The sequence below is a fragment of the Salvelinus fontinalis genome, chromosome 31, assembly GCF_029448725.1.
Source record: "Salvelinus fontinalis isolate EN_2023a chromosome 31, ASM2944872v1, whole genome shotgun sequence".
Lineage (NCBI taxonomy): Eukaryota > Metazoa > Chordata > Actinopteri > Salmoniformes > Salmonidae > Salvelinus > Salvelinus fontinalis.
Genome location: NC_074695.1, coordinates 36,969,003 through 36,988,132, shown reverse-complemented (window position 1 = coordinate 36,988,132; position 19,130 = coordinate 36,969,003). Strand labels below are relative to the sequence as shown.

The window sequence follows — 19,130 nt, the reverse complement described above, 5'->3', positions numbered from 1 at the left end:
AGAATACCATGCTATTGTTTGAGGAGAGTGCACAATTATGAACTTGAAAATGTATTAATAAACCAATTAGGCACATTTGGGAAGTCTTGATACAATATTTTGAACAGAATGCAATGGTTCATTGGATCAGTCTAACACTTTGCACATATACAGTTGCCATCTAGTGGCAAACATCTAAATTGCGCCTATATTCCTAAGTCATATTGGCCTTTCTCTTGCATTTCAAACATGTTTTTTTCTTTGTATTATATTTTACCAGATCAAATGTGTTATATTCTCCTACATTTATTTTGCATTTCCACAAACTTCAAATTGTTTCCTTTCAAATGGTATTGAGAATATGCATATCTTTGCTTCAGGTCCTGAGCTACAGGCAGTTAGATTTGGGTATGTCATTTTATGCAAAATTGGGGGGGAAAGGGTCAAATCCCTAAGCAACTTTGAATTGTGCACGGATGACTTGAATGCAGTATTTGTTTGCATGACCTATATTATGTACTGAATACGTAACAATATCTAGACTTCCTAGATTTACCAATTAGACTTACATCTTTATGGCCACATGGCTTCGTCTGCTTACTTCTATTTAAAGAAACAAACAGAAAATCAAATACTAAGGAATGAATACTGGGTCTCCATAGAGGAACTGCATATACCGAGGAGAGAGGCTGTAACTCTGGATGGAGTATATTGGATGGGGTCTGGGATGATTTGATTGGCCTGTCTGATGATTGTCTCAAAGATTATGGATAACAAAGATATCCCACCCCGCAGAGGAGGCTCCCTTGAGAAGAAATTTTGTTTAAAGCGCAACTTTTCCGTGGGGCAAGGACAATAAGCAGACCAGATCACGGCCTCGCCCCAAATCCTAAAGAATTATAACTGGCGTGTCTCAGTTTCATCTTCGGTCTCTGTTCATAGAGTCTGAAGGGATGGTGTTAACTCACACCCATTACCTTCATGGCTGTCATTGTAAATAAGAATTTGTTCTAAACTGACTTGCCTAGTTAAATAAAATAAAAATGGCTGTCTGGATTAGGTGGGTGACTGCTCGTTTTGATTTAGTTTAGTGGCCGCTGATTGACAAAGCTCAGAGCACTGAACTGACTTGGTCTGGTTGTGTCCAGTGCTTTCTCAGTGTCTTGCTGGCATTTGAAGTACATTTTTTCAGGTTCTTTCTTGAAGTTGAGCTGGATAAATACATTAACTTAAAAACATATTGTTCATGAAATGCTATATACTTATTTTATATGACCCAAAATACACTTTGCCAGTTATCTAGATTGGAATCCATCTTCCCCCTTGTGCCCCTAAACAATAGCCTTATTTCAATGAATTAATTACAACTGAGGCGTCGGATAGCATACCTCTTTTTTAAATAGGAAGACATAGGCTCCAAAGAAGCCCTCTTGTTGTTAAGTCTAATGAAGACAATTGTTGAAATGAATTAGGCTACTCAAATTACTTTCAACACCATTTACACTCCACCACAGATTGTCGCGGCCACCGCTTCGTTTCAGCACTCCAAAGCTGTCTGCCCGCTTACCTTTTTAGTTGACTGTCTCCTGCCCTCTCTTCAATAATTTAAGTTAAAATACCTTTTGCATGATTTAGATGGGGTAACTTCCTTCTTGGGACATTACTTTTGGGGCATTTTGCATAAAAAATAAATATGGGGGGCCAAAAACTATTGCTATTGCATGTTGCCGACCCGTGCATTCAATGGTCCCCAGTTTGAATGTTGTACAGGGGGGGGGGGGGGGGCAATAATTTCCCCCGGGCTGCCACATTGAGAATTTCAGTGTGCATCATGGGCCACATGCCTCATAAAAATAAAAAAACACACCAAATAACAAACTTATTTAACTCTAAACACATTTATTTTCAAGGTAACGGTAAAACACACAGATAGGCCTATAGCAATGCGTTTTGCTTTTTCAAATTTATATATATATATATAATTTAACTCCATACAATGTCCAAAAAACAAGCCAAACGGTTTCTTCCCAAACTTTGGACACAGATGTTCATGTCACTGATGCAGAGACTCAGAGAGACCCAGAGACTGACAGGCAGCTTCGTATGAGGTATTGTCAGACCCCAGTAAGATCTTGACTGCTTTGCATTTTATTCTTATTCTTGAGGGCCACATCACTGCATATCCCACACTCCATCTCTTCTCCTTGTCCTTCTCCTTCTGTCACAGCCTCATCTTCCCCCTCTGGCTGGGGGTCAGCTTGGGCCACCACCTCCTGAGTCACCTCATCCCCTTCTGCCTCAGCCTCTCGGGTGTGGAAGACGAGCTCCCCTCCCTGGATGACCTGCTCGGAAGTGGGTTGCCAGGTTGTGGTAACATCTTCCCCCACGGTGGTGGCAGCTGCGGTGCACTGATGGTAGAATTCAGAGTCAGCTTGGAACATGACCAGGGCCTGGGCCGTGTGGATTCGCACATGTTGGGCCAGTGAGCTGGCGTCCAGGAACTTGTCACCGCAAGAGTCGCATGCATACAGGATCTGAGTGTTGGGGTCTGGGAGGGAGAGGAGATGGACAGTGAGGATGTATGACGAAGTTATGAATAGTAAAAGCTATTCAAAGCTGTGTGTGGCCAGTCTCACCTGCTTCCTGCACCTTCTCCACAGCCTTCGCGATCTCAGCTTTCAGAGCCTCTGTCTCATCTGCTGACACTGATGCAGCCACAGGCACCACTGGAAACAGACAGAATCCCATATAAACACATGGCATTTCCTTCTTACTCTTACACAGCCACCTTCCTTTCATCCCATTCCTTTTACAGTCACATCCATTGCATAGTCCCCTTCTCCCACCAGTCTGAACTACATTACCCAGCATGCACTCCATCTGACCTGTCAGCTGGGACACAGTGCTGCCAGCCAGGGCCTCCGTCGCCAGGGTGACGATGTCCTCAGTGGTGACGGTGACTATGTTGATCTCATTTTCGTCCATCTCCGAGGCCGACCCGCCATGGAACCCGTCACCCCCGTCGTCACTGTCACCCCCGGCAACCACCAGGCGCTTCATCCCAGCCATACCCTGGTGGACGGTCTTTACGTGGGAGCGTAGATTGTCGACACGATTGAACCCGCGACCGCACTTGTCACACAGGAAGGGCTTCTCTCCTAGGGGATGGTAAAAAAAAAAGAGAACAAGGCAACAGTAAACATGTCATCCCCCAAGAATGACGCAGCATCCCCCTTAGGCCAATCACTATAATTTTGTAAGTTTAGTCAAAATCCGGCCAGTGGTGTCTGATATCGCGTGACTTACGTATGTACAGATCCATAGTCCGTCTGTCCCCCTCCCCCCTGATTTCATCATGGGGGACAATAAATGTGATTAATGCTCTTTATTTTATTTATTTTTTAATAGGGGGTGCTTATATTTGTGTTATTTGCATATCCCGCTCCCTCTGAGACCGGGTCATGGCCAGGGATCAGCCATTATTGACAGCAACCCTAACCCTAACCCTGGAACAATTAGGGTTAAGTGATAGATCAGCAGATTTTTCACCTTGTCGACTCAGGGATTCGAACTAGCAACCTTTTGGTTACAGGCCCACCGCTCTAACCGCTAGGCTACCTGCCGCGGTTAGAGCGTGGGTAATTGTCAACTGTATCAAATTAGTGCCCAGGTTACACACTTGTGTTATTTGACCACGTTAGTCACAGGTGATATCTCAGACACCACCCGTGGGGGAGAATTACTTGAAGGGGGAATGTAGACTAATGCAGTTAATATTATACCTCAGGGGAAGGAGGTTGGAGGCACACTAAAGCTGAAGAGGAAAGAATGTGCCCAGATACCCAACAGCTTTGTTTTCTTAACTAGATAAATATACACAAGATACCTATATTCCACAAGATGGTGACATATTATAGACTTCTTTGACTATCCATTAATATCCACTACTCCCAGCGAACCTTACTTTCTCACTCACAGATAGTTGTACATTCCATGTCTTCCTACCTGTGTGAATGATGATATGCTTGGAGAGGTCCCCGACGTTGACAAACGCCTTTTTGCAGTTGTGACACTTGTGTGGCCGGATGTTATCATGGTGACGGATGTGATTGGCCAGCTGACTGGACTGGACAAACCTGGAGTTGGAGATAGAGCCTTTTTTGTCTTGATGCCCTAAGTTACATCAATAGGATTATAGTGTGTGTGTGTGTGTGTTTACCTTTTGCCACAGCGGTCGCAGACATAGGGCTTCTCTCCGGTGTGCTGGCGGACATGAGCAATGAGTGAACTGGCCTGGGTGAACCCCTTCCCACAGATCAGGCACAGACACGGCTTCTCCCCTACAGGACCCACACACAAGCATGCACACAGACACTACAATTACATGACCGTCTCCAACCTATCATGCAATGCACAGACATTCCCTGTTCTTTTTGCACATGTTTAGGCTACACATGTTTGGCTACACGTGTTTGGGCTCCCGAGTGGCGCAGCAGAATAAGGCACTGCATCTCAGTGCTAGAGGCGTCACTACAGACCCTGGTTCGATTCCAGGCTGTATCACAACCGGCCGTGATTGGGAGTCCCATAGAGCGCCGCACAATTGGCCCAGTGTTGTCCGGATTAGGGGTTGGCCATCATTGTAAATAAGAATTTGTTCTTAACTGACTTGCCTAGTTAAATAAAGGATTAATAAAAAAATACAAAGAAAGTGGTCAATGTGAACATATTCCTTTAAATCCAGGACTGTTACCTGTGTGTATGCGCTCGTGTCTCTGCAGTGCCCCTGGGTCAGCGAAAGCTCTCTGGCAGTGCATACAGATATAGGGCTTCTCCCCACTGTGCACGCGCAGGTGTCTCTTCAAGTTCCCTGGGAATCAAAGACTACAGTTATATATTAATGCGAAGACCAGAGACTAGTAACTGACTAGGCAAGTTAGTTAAATAAACTTCAGTTAGTGCTAAATACGGCTGCTAGAATCCTGACTAGAACCCCAAAATTTGATCATATTACTCCAGTGCTAGCGTCCCTACACTGGCTTCCTGTTAAGGCAAGGACTGATTTCAAGGTTTTATTACTAACCTACAAAGCATTACATGGGCTTGCTCCTACCTATGTTTCCGATTTGGTCCTGCCGTACATACCTACACGTACGCTACGGTCACAGGACGCAGGCTTCCTAATTGTCCCTAGAATTTCTAAGCAAACAGCTGGAGGCAGGGCTTTCCCCTATAGATCTCAATTTTTATGGAATCGTCTGCCTACCCATGTGAGAGACACAGACTCGGTCTCAACTTTTAAGTCTTTACTGAAGACTCATCTCTTCAGTGGGTCATATGATTGAGTGTAGTCTGGCCCAGGAGTGTGAAGGTGAACGGACAGGCTCTGGAGCAACGAACCGCCCTTGCTGTCTCTGCCTGGCCGGTTCCCCTCTCTCCACTGGGATTCTCTGCCTCTAACCCTATTACAGGGGCTGAGTCACTGGCTTACTGGTGCTCTTTCATGCCGTCCCTAGGAGGGGTGCGTAACTTGAGTGGGTTGAGTCACTGACGTGATCTTCCTGTCTGGGTTGGCGCCCCCCCTTGGGTTGTGCCGTGGCGGAGATCTTTGTGGGCTATACTCGGCCTTGTCTCAGGATGGTAAGTTGGTGGTTGAAGATATCCCTCTAGTGGTGTGGGGGCTGTGCTTTGGCAAAGTGGGTGGGGTTATATCCTTCCTGTTTGGCCCTGTCCGGGGGTATCATCAGATGGGGCCACAGTGTCTCCTGACCCCTCCTGTCTCAGCCTCCAGTATTTATGCTGCAGTAGTTTATGTGTCGGGGGGCTAGGGTCAGTTTGTTATATCTGGAGTACTTTTCCTGTCTTATCCGGTGTCCTGTGTGAATTTAAGTATGCTCTCTCTAATTCTCTCTTTCTTTCTCTCTCTCGGAGGACCTGAGCCCGAGGACCATGCCTCAGGACTACCTGGCATGATGACTCCTTGCTGTCCCCAGTCCACCTGGCCGTGCTGCTGCTCCAGTTTCAACTGTTCTGCCTGAGGCTATGGAACCCTGACCTGTTCACCGGACGTGCTACCTGTCCCAGACCTGCTGTTTTCAACTCTCTAGAGACCGCAGGAGCGGTAGAGATATTCTTAATGATCGGCTATGAAAAGCCAACTGACATTTACTCCTGAGGTGCTGACTTGCTGCACCCTCGACAACTACTGTGATTATTATTATTTGACCATGCTGGTCATTTATGAATATTTGAACATCTTGGCCATGTTCTGTTATAATCTCCACCCGGCACAGCCAGAAGAGGACTGGCCACCCCTCATAGCCTGGTTCCTCTCTAGGTTTCTTCCTAGGTTTTGGCCTTTCTAGGGAGTTTTTCCTAGCCACTGTGCTTCTATACCTGCATTGCTTGCTGTTTGGGGTTTTAGGCTGGGTTTCTGTACAGCACTTTGAGATATCAGCTGATGTAAGAAGGGCTATATAAATACATTTGATTTGATTTAGTTATGTATCAACACAGCGAGAGACCAGGGCCTGTGTTCATAAAGTGTGTAAGAGTACTGATCTAGGTTCAGGTCCCCTCCCTGTCCATGTAATCTTATTAGGACCAGTGTTGCCTTTTAGATCATAATGAATAAGATTACATGGACAGTGAGTACCTGATCCTAGATCAGCACTCCTACTCTCTGAGATGCTTTATGAATGCAGGCTCGGAAGTCCATGTCTGGTCTGGTTTTACCGGAAGTGGTGAACTGTTTGCCACACTCTTTGCACTTCAGAGGGCCGTCTGTGATGTGGATCTTCAGGTGAGCCTTTAGATTCCCAGTCTGTCCAGACAGAGGAATAGCCAGGTTAGATACAGTTAGTTCAACACTACAGGATTGTACAAAATTAGTTCAACATACAGGATTGTACAAAATAGGGCTACTTAAATCAAACACAGCGGTGTAAAGTAACTAAGTTTAAATACTTTAAAGTAGTACTTAAGTACTTTTTGGGGGTATTTATATTTTTGAAAATGTTGACTTTTACTCTACTACATTCCTAAAGACAATATGCATTTTTTACTCCCATGCATTTTCCCTGACACCCAAAAGTACTTGTTACATTTTGACAGCAATATTGTCCAATTCACGCACCTATCTATATAACGCATTGTCATCCCTACTGTCTCTGATCTGGTGGACTCACTAAACACAAATACTGAGTTTGTAAATGATGTCTGAGTGTACCCGTCTGTAAATGTAAAAAATAATAACATTTTCGCTGTCTAGTTTGCTTAATATAAGGAATTTAATGTATAGCATTTACTTTTACTCAAGTATGTCAATTGAGTACTTTTCCCCATCACTGTACTTAAGTACATTTAAAACTGGATACTTTGACTTAAAAAAAAATTAAAAAGACTCAAGAGTATTTTACTGGGTGACTTTCACTTTTACTTGAGTCATTTTATATTCAGGTATCTATTTTTACTCAAGTATGACAATTGAGTACTTTTCCCACCACTGCTCAAACACAATGCCACACTATCTCCAAACTATTTACATGCAGGTCAAATTCTCCCTACTATCCCCAATACTGGTCAATGTAGTGGTCAAGAAGTGGTCCTAACCTGGTTGAACCGCTTATCGCAGTGTGGACAGCTGTGGCCCTTGTCTGCGTCGTGCGTCTCCAGGTGGCGCATCTTAGCGGTGGGGTCAGAGAAGGCCCGTTCGCAATAGTTGCAGTGATACGGCTTCTCGCCGCTGTGCACCAGAATGTGGCGCTTCAGGTTGCCAGATGTGGTGAAGAGCTTGCCACAGTCCTTGCAGCTGTATCGGGCCTTGCCTGTGTGCCTTTTCCGGTGCAGGTTGAGCAGGCTGATCTGCCGGTAGCTCTTCCCACACGAGGAGCAGCAGTAGGGTTTCAGGGGGCTACACAGAGAGAGAGAAACATAAGATATTTAAGTAAGATATAGCTACTTACTTTGGTGCTGAGGTTCGAGGGGATGTTGATGCTATGAAACTGTGATTACTATGACTGTCTTGATTTTTAATTCACTATCAATTTGATCATCGTTATTATCAATTAGTAACTATTTTACAAGAGGACGTGTTGCACAAATGCGTATCGTCTCTGTCATACAAAGGGTTGTTATTGAACACTAAGGGATTTGTTTGGCATTGGGCCAAAGAGACACAGAAAGACCGGTGATGAGGTTGATACTAACCTGTGTGTTTTCTCGTGAGCCTTGCAGGCAGCCGGATCTGAGAAGGCCTTGTGGCAGTCACGGCAGCTGAAAGGTTTCTCTCCTGTGTGAATGCGGATGTGTCTTTTGAAGTTACCCGTGTGGGTGAACTTCTTTCCACAGTCCTAGAAAATACATGGCAATTTAGTGAGTTAGATATGCTCAACCCCAAATTACATGAATGTGAATGCAATATTCTCTAGTAGACAATTTTGAATGTATACTGAACAAAAATATAAATGCAACATGCAACAATTTCAAAGATTTTACTTAGTTACAGTTCATATAAGGAAATATGTCAATTGAAATACATTAATTAAGCCCTAATCTATGCTTATTTAAGAGAAATTAACATTCCATTTTCTGGTAACAGCTCTGGTGGACATTCCTGCAGTCAACATGCCAATTCCATGCTCCCTCAAAACATTTGTGGCATTGTGTTGTGTGACAAATCTACACATTTTAGAGTGGCTGTTTATTGTCCACAGCACAAGGTGCACTTGTGTAATGATCATGCTGTTTAATCAGCTTCTTGATATGTCACACCTGTCAAGTGGATGGATTATCTTGGCAAAGGAGAAATGCTCACTAACATGGATGTAAACAAATTTGAGCACAAAATTTGAGAGAAATAAAGATGTTGTGCTTATGGAAAGTGTCTGGGATCTTTTATTTCTGCACATGAAACATGGGACCAACACTTTCATGTTGCGTTTATATTTTTGTTCAGTGTATATTATTTTTTACTAGGTGTTTTCCAATGACTGACTATTCCCTCTAATCAGGGTTGATTGTAAAATGCTTGGTTCACAAGGAGACATTGTATCATCGTACCCCCTGACAAAGGCCATGCAACCGAAACAAGTCAGTTAAAAATATATCTTGGTTTCATTCCAAAATCAATTTTAATTAATTATATGAAGAATGCCTTGGTCCTTTCTTTTTGAAGACAATTGTGTCTATATGATGGTTTATTTGAAAGGAAAAGATACATACACAGTTCAAAACAATAAGTCCTCCTCTAATAGGGAATGGGTCATCCAAAAACATTCAATCGTTTACATTTCTAATCGCTGTGTGCAAAGTAACCACACACTCAAACTAGCACAAGCAAACACACACGATCCTCACCTCACACTTGTGCATCACAGAGCCGTAGGACCGTGACTCGGTGCGGTCGGTGACGGCACCCGACTGTAGCTGCTTCCTCTCCTCTCCGCTCTCCGTCCCCTGGCCATCTTCTCCCTCATCCTCCTCGTCTTCTTCATCCTCCTCCATCTCACCCTCTTCAACCTTTTTTTCTTCATTTACCGTCTTTGATGCGCTGTTCCGCTCATCGGAGTCATTATCTATGAAGAGGAATTGTATAACCGTCAGACACTGTGGCCCACTGCAGTCAAATATTTTGAAAATGTAGCCGTCCATCTTTCCTTCCTCGAAGTAGTCACTGATGATTGGATAGGGGAAAGCATGGCAGATTAGTGATTGCTCCTAGGAAGGAAGGTCAGTCAAGCTGTTTGTTTACCCTGAGAGTGGTTGCGACGAGGAGCTCTCCTTGTCCTTCTTCTCCTGGTACTCATGTAAGATATACCGGCTGCAGACTTGAATGGAAACTCTGTAAGAACAAAATACATCTTTATCCATACAGCAATATTAAACATACAGATCACCAATGAAAAGTATGAAGACTAATTCACTGACTGGGAGTGTAGTCCACATCTGAGTGGTCATCTTGACACTCAGGCACATCTTTAGTAGGGCTCTCCACCTCCATCTCCTCTCTCTCTGCTGCGGCTTTTCTTGGTGCGGCGTAGTTGGAGGTTTTGGAGGGTCTTCCTCTTCCCGGGGTCTGTGGGGTGGGTTTGTCGGGGGTCTTACTGTTGATCTGTCCATCGTCTGGGGTGGTCTCGTTCGGGTCCTCCTGAACGCCCTTTGACCCTCCGTCATCTGCTGTTTTTAGCATCTCCTCGTCATGTGACCTTGTCTCTGATGGCTCCTTCTCTATGTTCTGCTCTTCTTCCTCAATCTTGTCTTTATGGTTTGGAAGAGATTATGGGAGAGAGCAATATAAATCACAAAATGTACATTTCCTGAAGAAAATCAGTATGCTTGCTTCAGCTGTGCAAAGCTATGACGGATAACATTAGTGGCCTTGTTAAAGAAAGCATACTAATTATTGATGGATATTTCTGTGTACTGATAACCAATGTTTGTGTACTGATCTGTACTGTACTCACTGTCATTTAAGTCTTGTATTGACTGGAATGTTGTGGAGAGTGACAGAGACTGGTAAGCAGAGCAGGCATTGACTATCTCCTGCATCTGAAGGAACGTGGCCACTGCCACCACATCTTCCAAATTCTGAGAACTCAGACTCAGCTTGGCCGTGTACATGAACTCAAGGACTTGGCCCAGACCTGCAGAATACACATTTATTTAACTAGGCAAGTCAGTTAAGAACAAATTCTTACCCAACCTCAGTAATGTAATCTGATTACATTCAGTTACTTTTAGATTACTTTCCCCTTAAGAGGCATTAGAAGAAGACAAAAATTAATGTTACCAATTGAACGACATCTATTGCAGGATAAATCAATGTTAAAGTTTACATAGCTGGCCATATATGGATGTACATTTTTACTTTATGGGTTGGTTATGTAGGCTTCTTCTAAGCCAACGCGTTCTACTACATATAATAATACCATTAAAGTATATCTTTACATTAAAAACCAAAGTCTATCAGAATTCCAGTCATTCCAATAAATGTTATACCCTTTGAACTTCAAGAATAGGACGTGGAAATATGGAAGTATAAATTAGCCATATTGTTTCACCTGAGCATAATCCCAAAACTAAGGATTTATTGTCCAGCCCAACTCTGTTGTTTATGATTTTGTTGTCATGGAGGACTGATTGGGCTCATTGATTCGTGTTCAAAATTAAATGCTGCGCTCATGGAATGGCACTACTGAAAAGTTCCATTTACATGTGAAAAATGAATGCCATATGCTGCATTTGCTATAGGCCTATTGTTTACCTTTTAGTTGGTGACACTTTGATATCTTGATAATATGCAGCTGTTTAAAGGGCAAATCCATAGATGAAACAATAATAAAACGGTTGCCCCACCTCTGTTTTGGTAAAAAGCTGAGGGATGGGCCTGGAGAAATGTAACTCCTCTCAGATTAATAGACAGTGCTATGGATGCAAGGACCGACCATCCATGATATCAAAATTATTGTTGTAACTGTGTTGAGGCTATACAGTGTTTGTTTACATTTACAATGTTAATAAACATTGCCAAAAAACAAGCTTATATTTTGGGGTATCATGGAGTGTGCCAGTTGAACTAAGCTCATGAGGCATTTAGAATTTATATTCTTCAAGAATCAATGTATATATATATATATATCATTTATAAGTCCAAAAATATATGTATCAACTACAGATTGCCCCTTTAATCTATAAAAAGTGTGCGAGTTTGAACATGTGTCCATTAGGGCTATCGATTCAAATGTTTTATCAGCATGAATTAGATTGAGTACTAAAAGCCCCACTTTTATTCCATAGGCTGGGATCCGCACTGTGCAGGTATTGCAAGAGCACATTTTTCACTGGCTGTCCACTGGTTTAAAAAACAATGATTTATAGGCAGCTTAAACTTCTTGAATTCAACCATTATTGAGTTCAAATTAGGGTTGCAAAGGGTCAGAAAACTTTCCAGAAAATTTCTGGAAATTTTCCATGGGAAGTTAAGCATGGGAATTTGGGGAATTTTGCTTAAATTCATCAAAAAGGTTAGCTTATAACAGTGAACCGTTTTTGTGGGATACACATATGGCAATTGCAGTTCTTGTGGCATATTTTGGATAAACTATCCCCAATTCAATGGAATTGCATGCACAGTGCATTCTTCATCACATGTGCAGTGCACTCTTCCATCACATGTACAGCTGATTCTCAAGATCTTGCACACTAATGAGATGCTATTGAGCCCACACTACTACACTGTCTGAGCCAAGGACTACATGCATTCTGGTAAGTTTTGATTACAATACTGGGTGAGGTGAATATATTTTATATGACATACATTATTTTTTGTTAACTAGTAAATAGTAGCCTACAGCAAAGTGTGTTTAAATCATTTCTAACTTGTTAACAATTTCTGCAAGTTAGTTTTTGCTACCATGTGGGTTTTAGCTTGCTTGAGCCTGCTAACTGAGGAGTGTTAATTCACCTGTTTCCATACATGTTTCATCTGAAAACATTTATCCTACAAAGGAGTTGTTTAATCTAACTGCTTAACTATCTATCTGTACATGGAATTGTACTTGGGGTTTTTTAACAATTTTTTTTCTAATCTTTACAGGAAAATGCCACGGTGTGTGGATACATTTCACTGCAGCTAATGTAGAAAGAAAAGCTGTGTACATTTGAAAATACTGTGCCAAATCATATGTGAAGAATGCACCAAAGTTTCAGAATCATCTGGCCAAGTGCATAAAGTTCCCTTAGCGCTCACAATAAGCAACCTCTGACAAAAGTCCCTCTACTTCTATTCGAGGTGAAAATGATGAATCAGACACCTTATCGATAGCAACAGCTCATGGTCCTCCTGGAATCAGAAGTTTTTTTTGACTCAATGGAGGAACGTAGTCAGAGAAATGCTGATGAATGTCTTGCTCGAGCTGTATATGCAACTGGCTCACCTCTGATGCTCAAAGGCAATGTGTATTGGAAGAGATTTCTGAATGTTCTTTGCCCAGCATACACCCCTGCAACCAGACATGCTTTATCTACTAATTTGCTGGATGCAGAGTTCAACAGAGTTCAAGTGAAGGTGAAGCAAATCATAGAGAAAGCAGACTGTATTGCAATCATTTCTGATGGGTGGTTGAATGTTCGTGGGCAAGGAATAATTAACTACATCATCTCCACCCCTCAACCAGTATTCTACAAGAGCACAAAAACAAGGGACAACAGACACACCGGTCTCTACATTGCAGATGAGCTGAAGGCAGTCATCAATGACCTTGGACCACAGAAGGTATTTGCACTGGTGACAGACAATGCTGCGAACATGACGGCTGCTTGGTCTAAAGTGGAGGAGTCCTACCCTCACATCACACCCATTGGCTGTGCTGCTCATGCATTGAATCTGCTCCTTAAGGACATCATGGCAGTGAAAAGAATGGATACACTCTACAAGAGAGCCAAGGAAATGGTTAGGTATGTGAAGGGTCATCAAGTTATAGCAGCAATCTACCTCACCAAGCAAAGTGAGAAGAATAAGAGCACCACATTGAAGCTGCCCAGAAACACCTGTTGGGGTGGTGTTGGCATCATATTTGACAGTCTCCTGGAGGGGAAGGAGTCTCTCCAAGAAATGACCATATCACAGTCTGCCGATATGGTCAGCCCCATCAAGAGGATCCTCCTGGATGATGTATTTTGGGAGAGAGTGGTAAGCAGCCTGAAACCTATAGCAGTAGCCATTGCACGGATTGAGAGAGACAATGCCATCCTGTCTAATGTTCAGACTGCTTGCAGATGTAAGAGAAGAAATCCGTACTGCCCTGCCCATTTCACTGAGATAACTGCAGTTCTGAAATACATCAAAAAGCGTGAAGACTTCTGCCTGAAGCCCATACACGCCGCAGCGTACATGTTGGGACCCCAAGTATGCTGGCAAGAGCATCCTGTCTGGTGCAGAGATCAACAAGGCCTATGGTATCATCACTACCGTGTCTTGTCACCTTGGCCTGGATGAGGGCTTCTTGGCAGTCTTGCGAAGTACACTTTCAAGCAAGTGCTTTGGGATGGAGATGCAATTATGGCAGTCGTGCCAACATATCTCATCAGCCACCTGGTGGATGGGAACTTGTGGATCTGAGGCTCTTTCCCCTATTGCCTCCATCATCCTCCAAATCCCACCAACATCAGCCGCCTCAGAGCGCAACTGGTCCTTGTTTGGGAACACACACACCAAAGCACGCAACAGGCTGACCAATAGAAGGGCTGAAAAATTGGTGGCCATCCGGGCAAATTTGAGGCTTTTTGAGCCTGACAACGAGCCATCCTCAACAAGGTTGGAAATTGACAGTGAAGATGAGGCCTCAGAGTCTGATGTTCAAGAGGTGGACATTGAGAAGGTCCAGGGAGAAGACATGGAAGCCTGAGAGGAAGACAACCAAAGCTTTAGTTTTTAGATTATCATTTTACAGATGTATGTTGAAAACGTTTTTGGGAGATGCGATGAATCATTGGGGATCATTCAATATTCCCTTTCTTTTGTTGTTCAGTGAAATCATCCCATGTGAAGAGTCAACTAATTTAATTAAATTCATAACTATTTTTTTTTTAATGATATTGGAAGGATTTAATGATTTGCAATAATGTCTACTTATGATAAGGTAAAAGGTTTATGTTTCTGTCTCCATATGATATGGTAAATATATCCAATGTAAAAAACATTCACATTTAAATTAATATTAATTTGCATATATTTCTGTTAATTCCCATATATTCCCACGGAAAGTTTACACCTCTGAATATTCCCCAAAATGTGCAACCCTAGTTTAAATACACATTTAGATTTGTGAACAGCCATCCACACAACAACCACAATCCGTAAGGCGCAAATAGCTAAATGAGAGAGCAGCAGTGTAATTCACATCAATGCGCTATGTAGATATCAATAATAAGTGATATCTGCTGTCATCCTTACCTCCAGGTGTTTATTCATGTTGGATAATCTTTGGAAGCTGACAGCAGTCGTACTATTGGAAGATATAGCTTGGACTGTAGCCTACAAAAGCCTATTCCTGCTCTTTTCCTGCAATCCATCAAACACATTTGGTGTGTCATTATAGTGGTCTCTGACTTGTGGTCAGACTCGCTCAGGTGTAACTAACTTACATTTGCGCCTCTTTTCTATGCTGTATTAAACGTCATTGAGAAAACAGAGAAGTGACAAAGATTTTTTTTCCGCAAACATACTTTCTGCATTTAAAAATAATCCTCAAAGTAATTTAGAAAGGTTGTTGACCTAATCAGATAAGAGGAAATTGCCTAGGATCAGCGAGCAGGGTCAGGCCCAGAACAGAAGATGGACAGGGTGTGATTCTGACATCTGGCTAAACAAAGAGTGGACCATGGACATTACACAGGGGAACCAGAGGGAAACTCATTGGGGTCAGAACATGTATAGCTGGGGAGGTGACGCCTACAATGGAAGAGTATAAAATGTGTTGTGAGTTTTCTAAATGTATGCACTCAGCTGACTGCATCCGTGCTATTAAACACTTGAAACTTCTCTTAAGCTTTTGGTCTCAATTCCTTATTGCAAAGTGGTTGCAATAGCATTTTTCTATTTAACATATGTAATGGATTACATGTAATCCGTTACTCCCCAACCCTGAGCAAGACTAAGTCAGTGGTACAGATGAAACTGTCTCCTTCAAATGTTGATATTTGGTTGCGTTCACAACCAAACACAATTCAATATCACTAAATATCATTACATTTGAAATCAACCCGTCCTATTTTATTGTCTATTTTTAGCTGAATTATGGGTTCAATTGCTGTTGATGACTTAGCAAATGTTATATACTGTAGGCCTAAATAGCATCATTGATGACTGATAATGTATGATCACATTTCATTTGCTCTGTTAAATCTACCCGTTGGAATGACTTCAATAGCAAAAGCTTCATTTTTAAGTGGAGATCTCTCAACAATCATTCTCACAACAGCACATTGGTAATAGTCATTGACAAATAATTAATATAGCTATGCTGGGCTTGGTTAAAACATCGGATGGGAGACCAAAGGACAGCTGTAGATAGATCTATTCTCCAGAAGGAGGTGCTGACCAGCCTATGGTATTTTTTTCTTATATTGGGGTGGCAGGTAGCCTAGTGGTTAGAGCATTGGGCCAGTAACCGAAAGGTTGCTAGATCAAATCCCTGAGCTGACAAGGTATAAATCTGTCATTCTGCCCCTGAACAGGGCAGTTAACCACTGTCCTGTAAATAAGAATATGTTCTTATCTGACTTGCCTAGTTAAATAAAAAAAATCTAATGTTGATAATATGACATTGTTTTAAAAGTACAAATACAAAATTTGATCCAAGATTTGTCTGTGTTGAAATTAAGTCACCATGATGACATAATCCCGTGGCTGAAATTTCACCCTCAAATGTTTACGTTAATACAACATTGATTGTACCCAGTCGGATGTACCTGCTGCATTGCTGATGTCCAGGTGCACCACATCCTTCTGGTCCAGGAAGAGGGTGTGGAAGTAGGCGCTGCAGGCAGCGAGCACGGCCTTGTGGGCCTTGAAGTCCACTCCATCCACCACGAAGGTACAGTCACACAGCAGGCCCAGCTGGCGCTGGTGGTTGAGCTGTTCCAAAACCTTGCCACTGTGCCAGGGAAAGTCCATCCTGGTGAGAGTGGGCAGTGGTGGAAAAAGTACCCAATTGTCATACTTGAGTAAAAGTAAAGATGCTTTATTCGAAAATGACTCAAGTAAAAGTGAAAGTCACCCAGTAAAAGACTACTTGAGTAAAAGTATTTGGTTTTAAATATACTATCAAATATAGTATCAGAAGTTAATAATGTCACATTTCTTATATAAAGCAAACCAGACAGCATCATTTTCTTGCTTTTTTGCATATACGGATAGACAGGGACATGCTCCAACCCTCAGACATCATTAACAAACAAAGCATGTGTTTAGTGAGTCCACTAGATCAGAGGCAGTAGGGATGACCATGGATGCTAAGCATTCAAAAAGTAACAAGTACTTTTGGCTGTCAGAGAAAATATATGGAGTAAAAAGTACATATTTTTGTTTCGGAATGTATTGAAGTAAAAGTTGTCAAAAATATTAATAGTAAAGTACAGATACCCCAAAAAGACTTAAGTAGTATCTTCAAATATTTTTACTGAAGTGCTTTACACCACTGAGTAAATATGGGTTGTGTTTGATTTAGTCAATCAGATGAGGTAACTGTTAAACTTATCTCAATGTTTGGAAATGTAAAAAGCCATGACTGGAGGGGATTCTCACTTAAAATGTGACTAATATGATGATACAGTATAATCACCTACAGCTAGTTGTATTCCTGGCTGATTTACGACATGCAATTTAATCAAATCATCGGGGCTCACAAGATATGGGGTTGTTTTATAGATAAAGATTTTGAAATATTGAATTTATAGCAATGCAAAATTTTATTTATCAAAATAGTTGGCCTATACCACCTATATGGCCTCCCGATTATTAATATCAGAGTCCTAGTTTAATAATCGACGATACATAATGTTTGTCGTTTTCAAGGAACGTCTTGCATTTTTGTTGAGTTGACGATGCAGCGGATTGATTACGAATCCTATATCCTTGCACATTCGCTATCCGGGATTAATTTAGCCTGCCTAGACATACATGTTTTGGGGCCTTTCGTTCTGCCCGTCCTTAGAGCCTCTTTGTGTGCTTTAAGCATACACCATCTTTCAAAAGAAACACATTCAAAATACCTCTTGATGATCGCTGAATTCCCCGCTCCAAACGATTGTTATGGTGTTGTTTTGTACTATTTAAACACAATCCGTTGAATTCCTTCAATCGAGTTTTTCGGTGATCGATCTAGCCCCACAGACTCGATTCACCGCCATCTTCCACTCTCTGATCGATTGATAGCGGCCGGGTGGATAGTTTACATATTGCGCACGCGCAGTTTTATTCCTGCGTATGGAATGGTGTTTAAAATGACCACGCGATGGCGCGCTATGCCTGGTCGTATTTAGGATGTTTCTCCAATGTGGTTCAAATCAAATTTGATTTGTCACATGCGTCGAATACAACAGGTGTAGGTAGACCTTAAAGTGAAATACTTACTTACAAGCCCTTAACCAACAATGCAGTTTTAAGAAAATCCCTAAAAAAGTCAGATATAAGAATAACAAATAATTAAAGAGCAGCAGTAAATAACAATAGCGGGGCTATATACAGTGGCTACCGGTACAGAGTCAATCTGCCAAGGTGCAGGGGGCACTGGTGTCGAGGTAATTGAGATAATTATGTACATGTAGGTAGAGTTATTAAAGTGGCTATGCATAGATAATAACAGAGAGTAGCAGCAGCGTGTGGGGTGGTGGTGGGGGGGGGGGGGGCAATGCAAATAGTCTGGTTAGCCATTTGATTAGCTGTTCAGGAGTCTTATGGCTTGGGGGTAGAAGCTGTTTAGAAGCCTCTTGGACCTAGACTTGGCGCTCCGGTACCGCTTGCCGTGCAGTAGCAGAGAGAACAGTCTATGACACAGGTGTCAAACTCATTCCACGGGGGGCCTAGTGTCTGCGGGTTTTCGCTCCTCCCTTATACTTGATTGATGAATTAACATCACTAATTAGTTAGTAACTCCCCACACCTGGTTGTCTAGGGCTTTATTGAAAGGAAAAAAACAAAAACTTGCAGACACTAGGCCCTCCGTGGAATGAGTTTGACACCCCTGGTCTATGACTAGGGTGGCTGGATTTTTAGGGCCTTCCTCTGACACCGCCTGGTATAGAGGTCCTGGAAGGCAGGAAGCTTGATCCCAGTGATGTACAGGGCTGTACGCACTACCCTCAGTAGTGCCTTACGGTCAGAGGCCGAGCAGTTGCCTAACCAGGCAGTGATGCAACCTGTCAGGATGTTGTCGATGGTGCAGCTGTAGAACCTTTGGAAGATCTGAGGACCCATGCCAAATCTTTTCAGTCTCCTGAGGGGGAATAGGTTTTGTCGTGCCCTCTTCATGACTGTATTGGTGTGCTTGGACCATGTTAGTTTGTTGGTGATGTGGACACCAAGGAACTTGAAGCTCTCAACCTGCTCCACTACAGCCCCGTTGATGAGAATGGGGGCGAGGTCTCTGACC

At 42.5% G+C, this 19,130-nt stretch overlaps 1 protein-coding gene across 1 annotated transcript; it reads right to left on the bottom strand.

The window, feature by feature from the left end:
- Nucleotides 1-1,858: 1,858 nt before the first annotated feature.
- LOC129830168 (zinc finger and BTB domain-containing protein 17-like) lies at nucleotides 1,859-17,934 on the bottom strand. Its single transcript, XM_055892496.1, has 15 exons — nucleotides 17,752-17,934; nucleotides 16,450-16,655; nucleotides 10,443-10,622; nucleotides 9,907-10,236; nucleotides 9,731-9,820; nucleotides 9,337-9,554; nucleotides 8,188-8,330; nucleotides 7,591-7,891; nucleotides 6,715-6,802; nucleotides 4,733-4,849; nucleotides 4,199-4,319; nucleotides 3,985-4,115; nucleotides 2,865-3,137; nucleotides 2,616-2,705; nucleotides 1,859-2,527 (listed from the first exon to the last, which is right to left on the bottom strand). The coding sequence occupies exons 2-15, from the start codon at nucleotides 16,652-16,654 to the stop codon at nucleotides 2,094-2,096; spliced, it is 2,721 nt and encodes a 906-aa protein (XP_055748471.1). The 5' UTR covers nucleotide 16,655; nucleotides 17,752-17,934; the 3' UTR covers nucleotides 1,859-2,093.
- Nucleotides 17,935-19,130: the final 1,196 nt, after the last annotated feature.

Coding starts and splice junctions, on each gene's coding strand:
- LOC129830168 (XM_055892496.1), bottom strand. CDS start 16,654: ATGGACTTTCCCTGGCACAGTGGCAAGGTTTTGGAACAGCTCAACCAC. Junction 10,623..16,449: donor GGACATCAGCAATGCAGCAG/GTACATCCGACT, acceptor TGTATTCTGCAG/GTCTGGGCCAAGTCCTTGAG. Junction 9,555..9,730: donor TCGTCGCAACCACTCTCAGG/GTAAACAAACAG, acceptor TCCTCTTCATAG/ATAATGACTCCGATGAGCGG.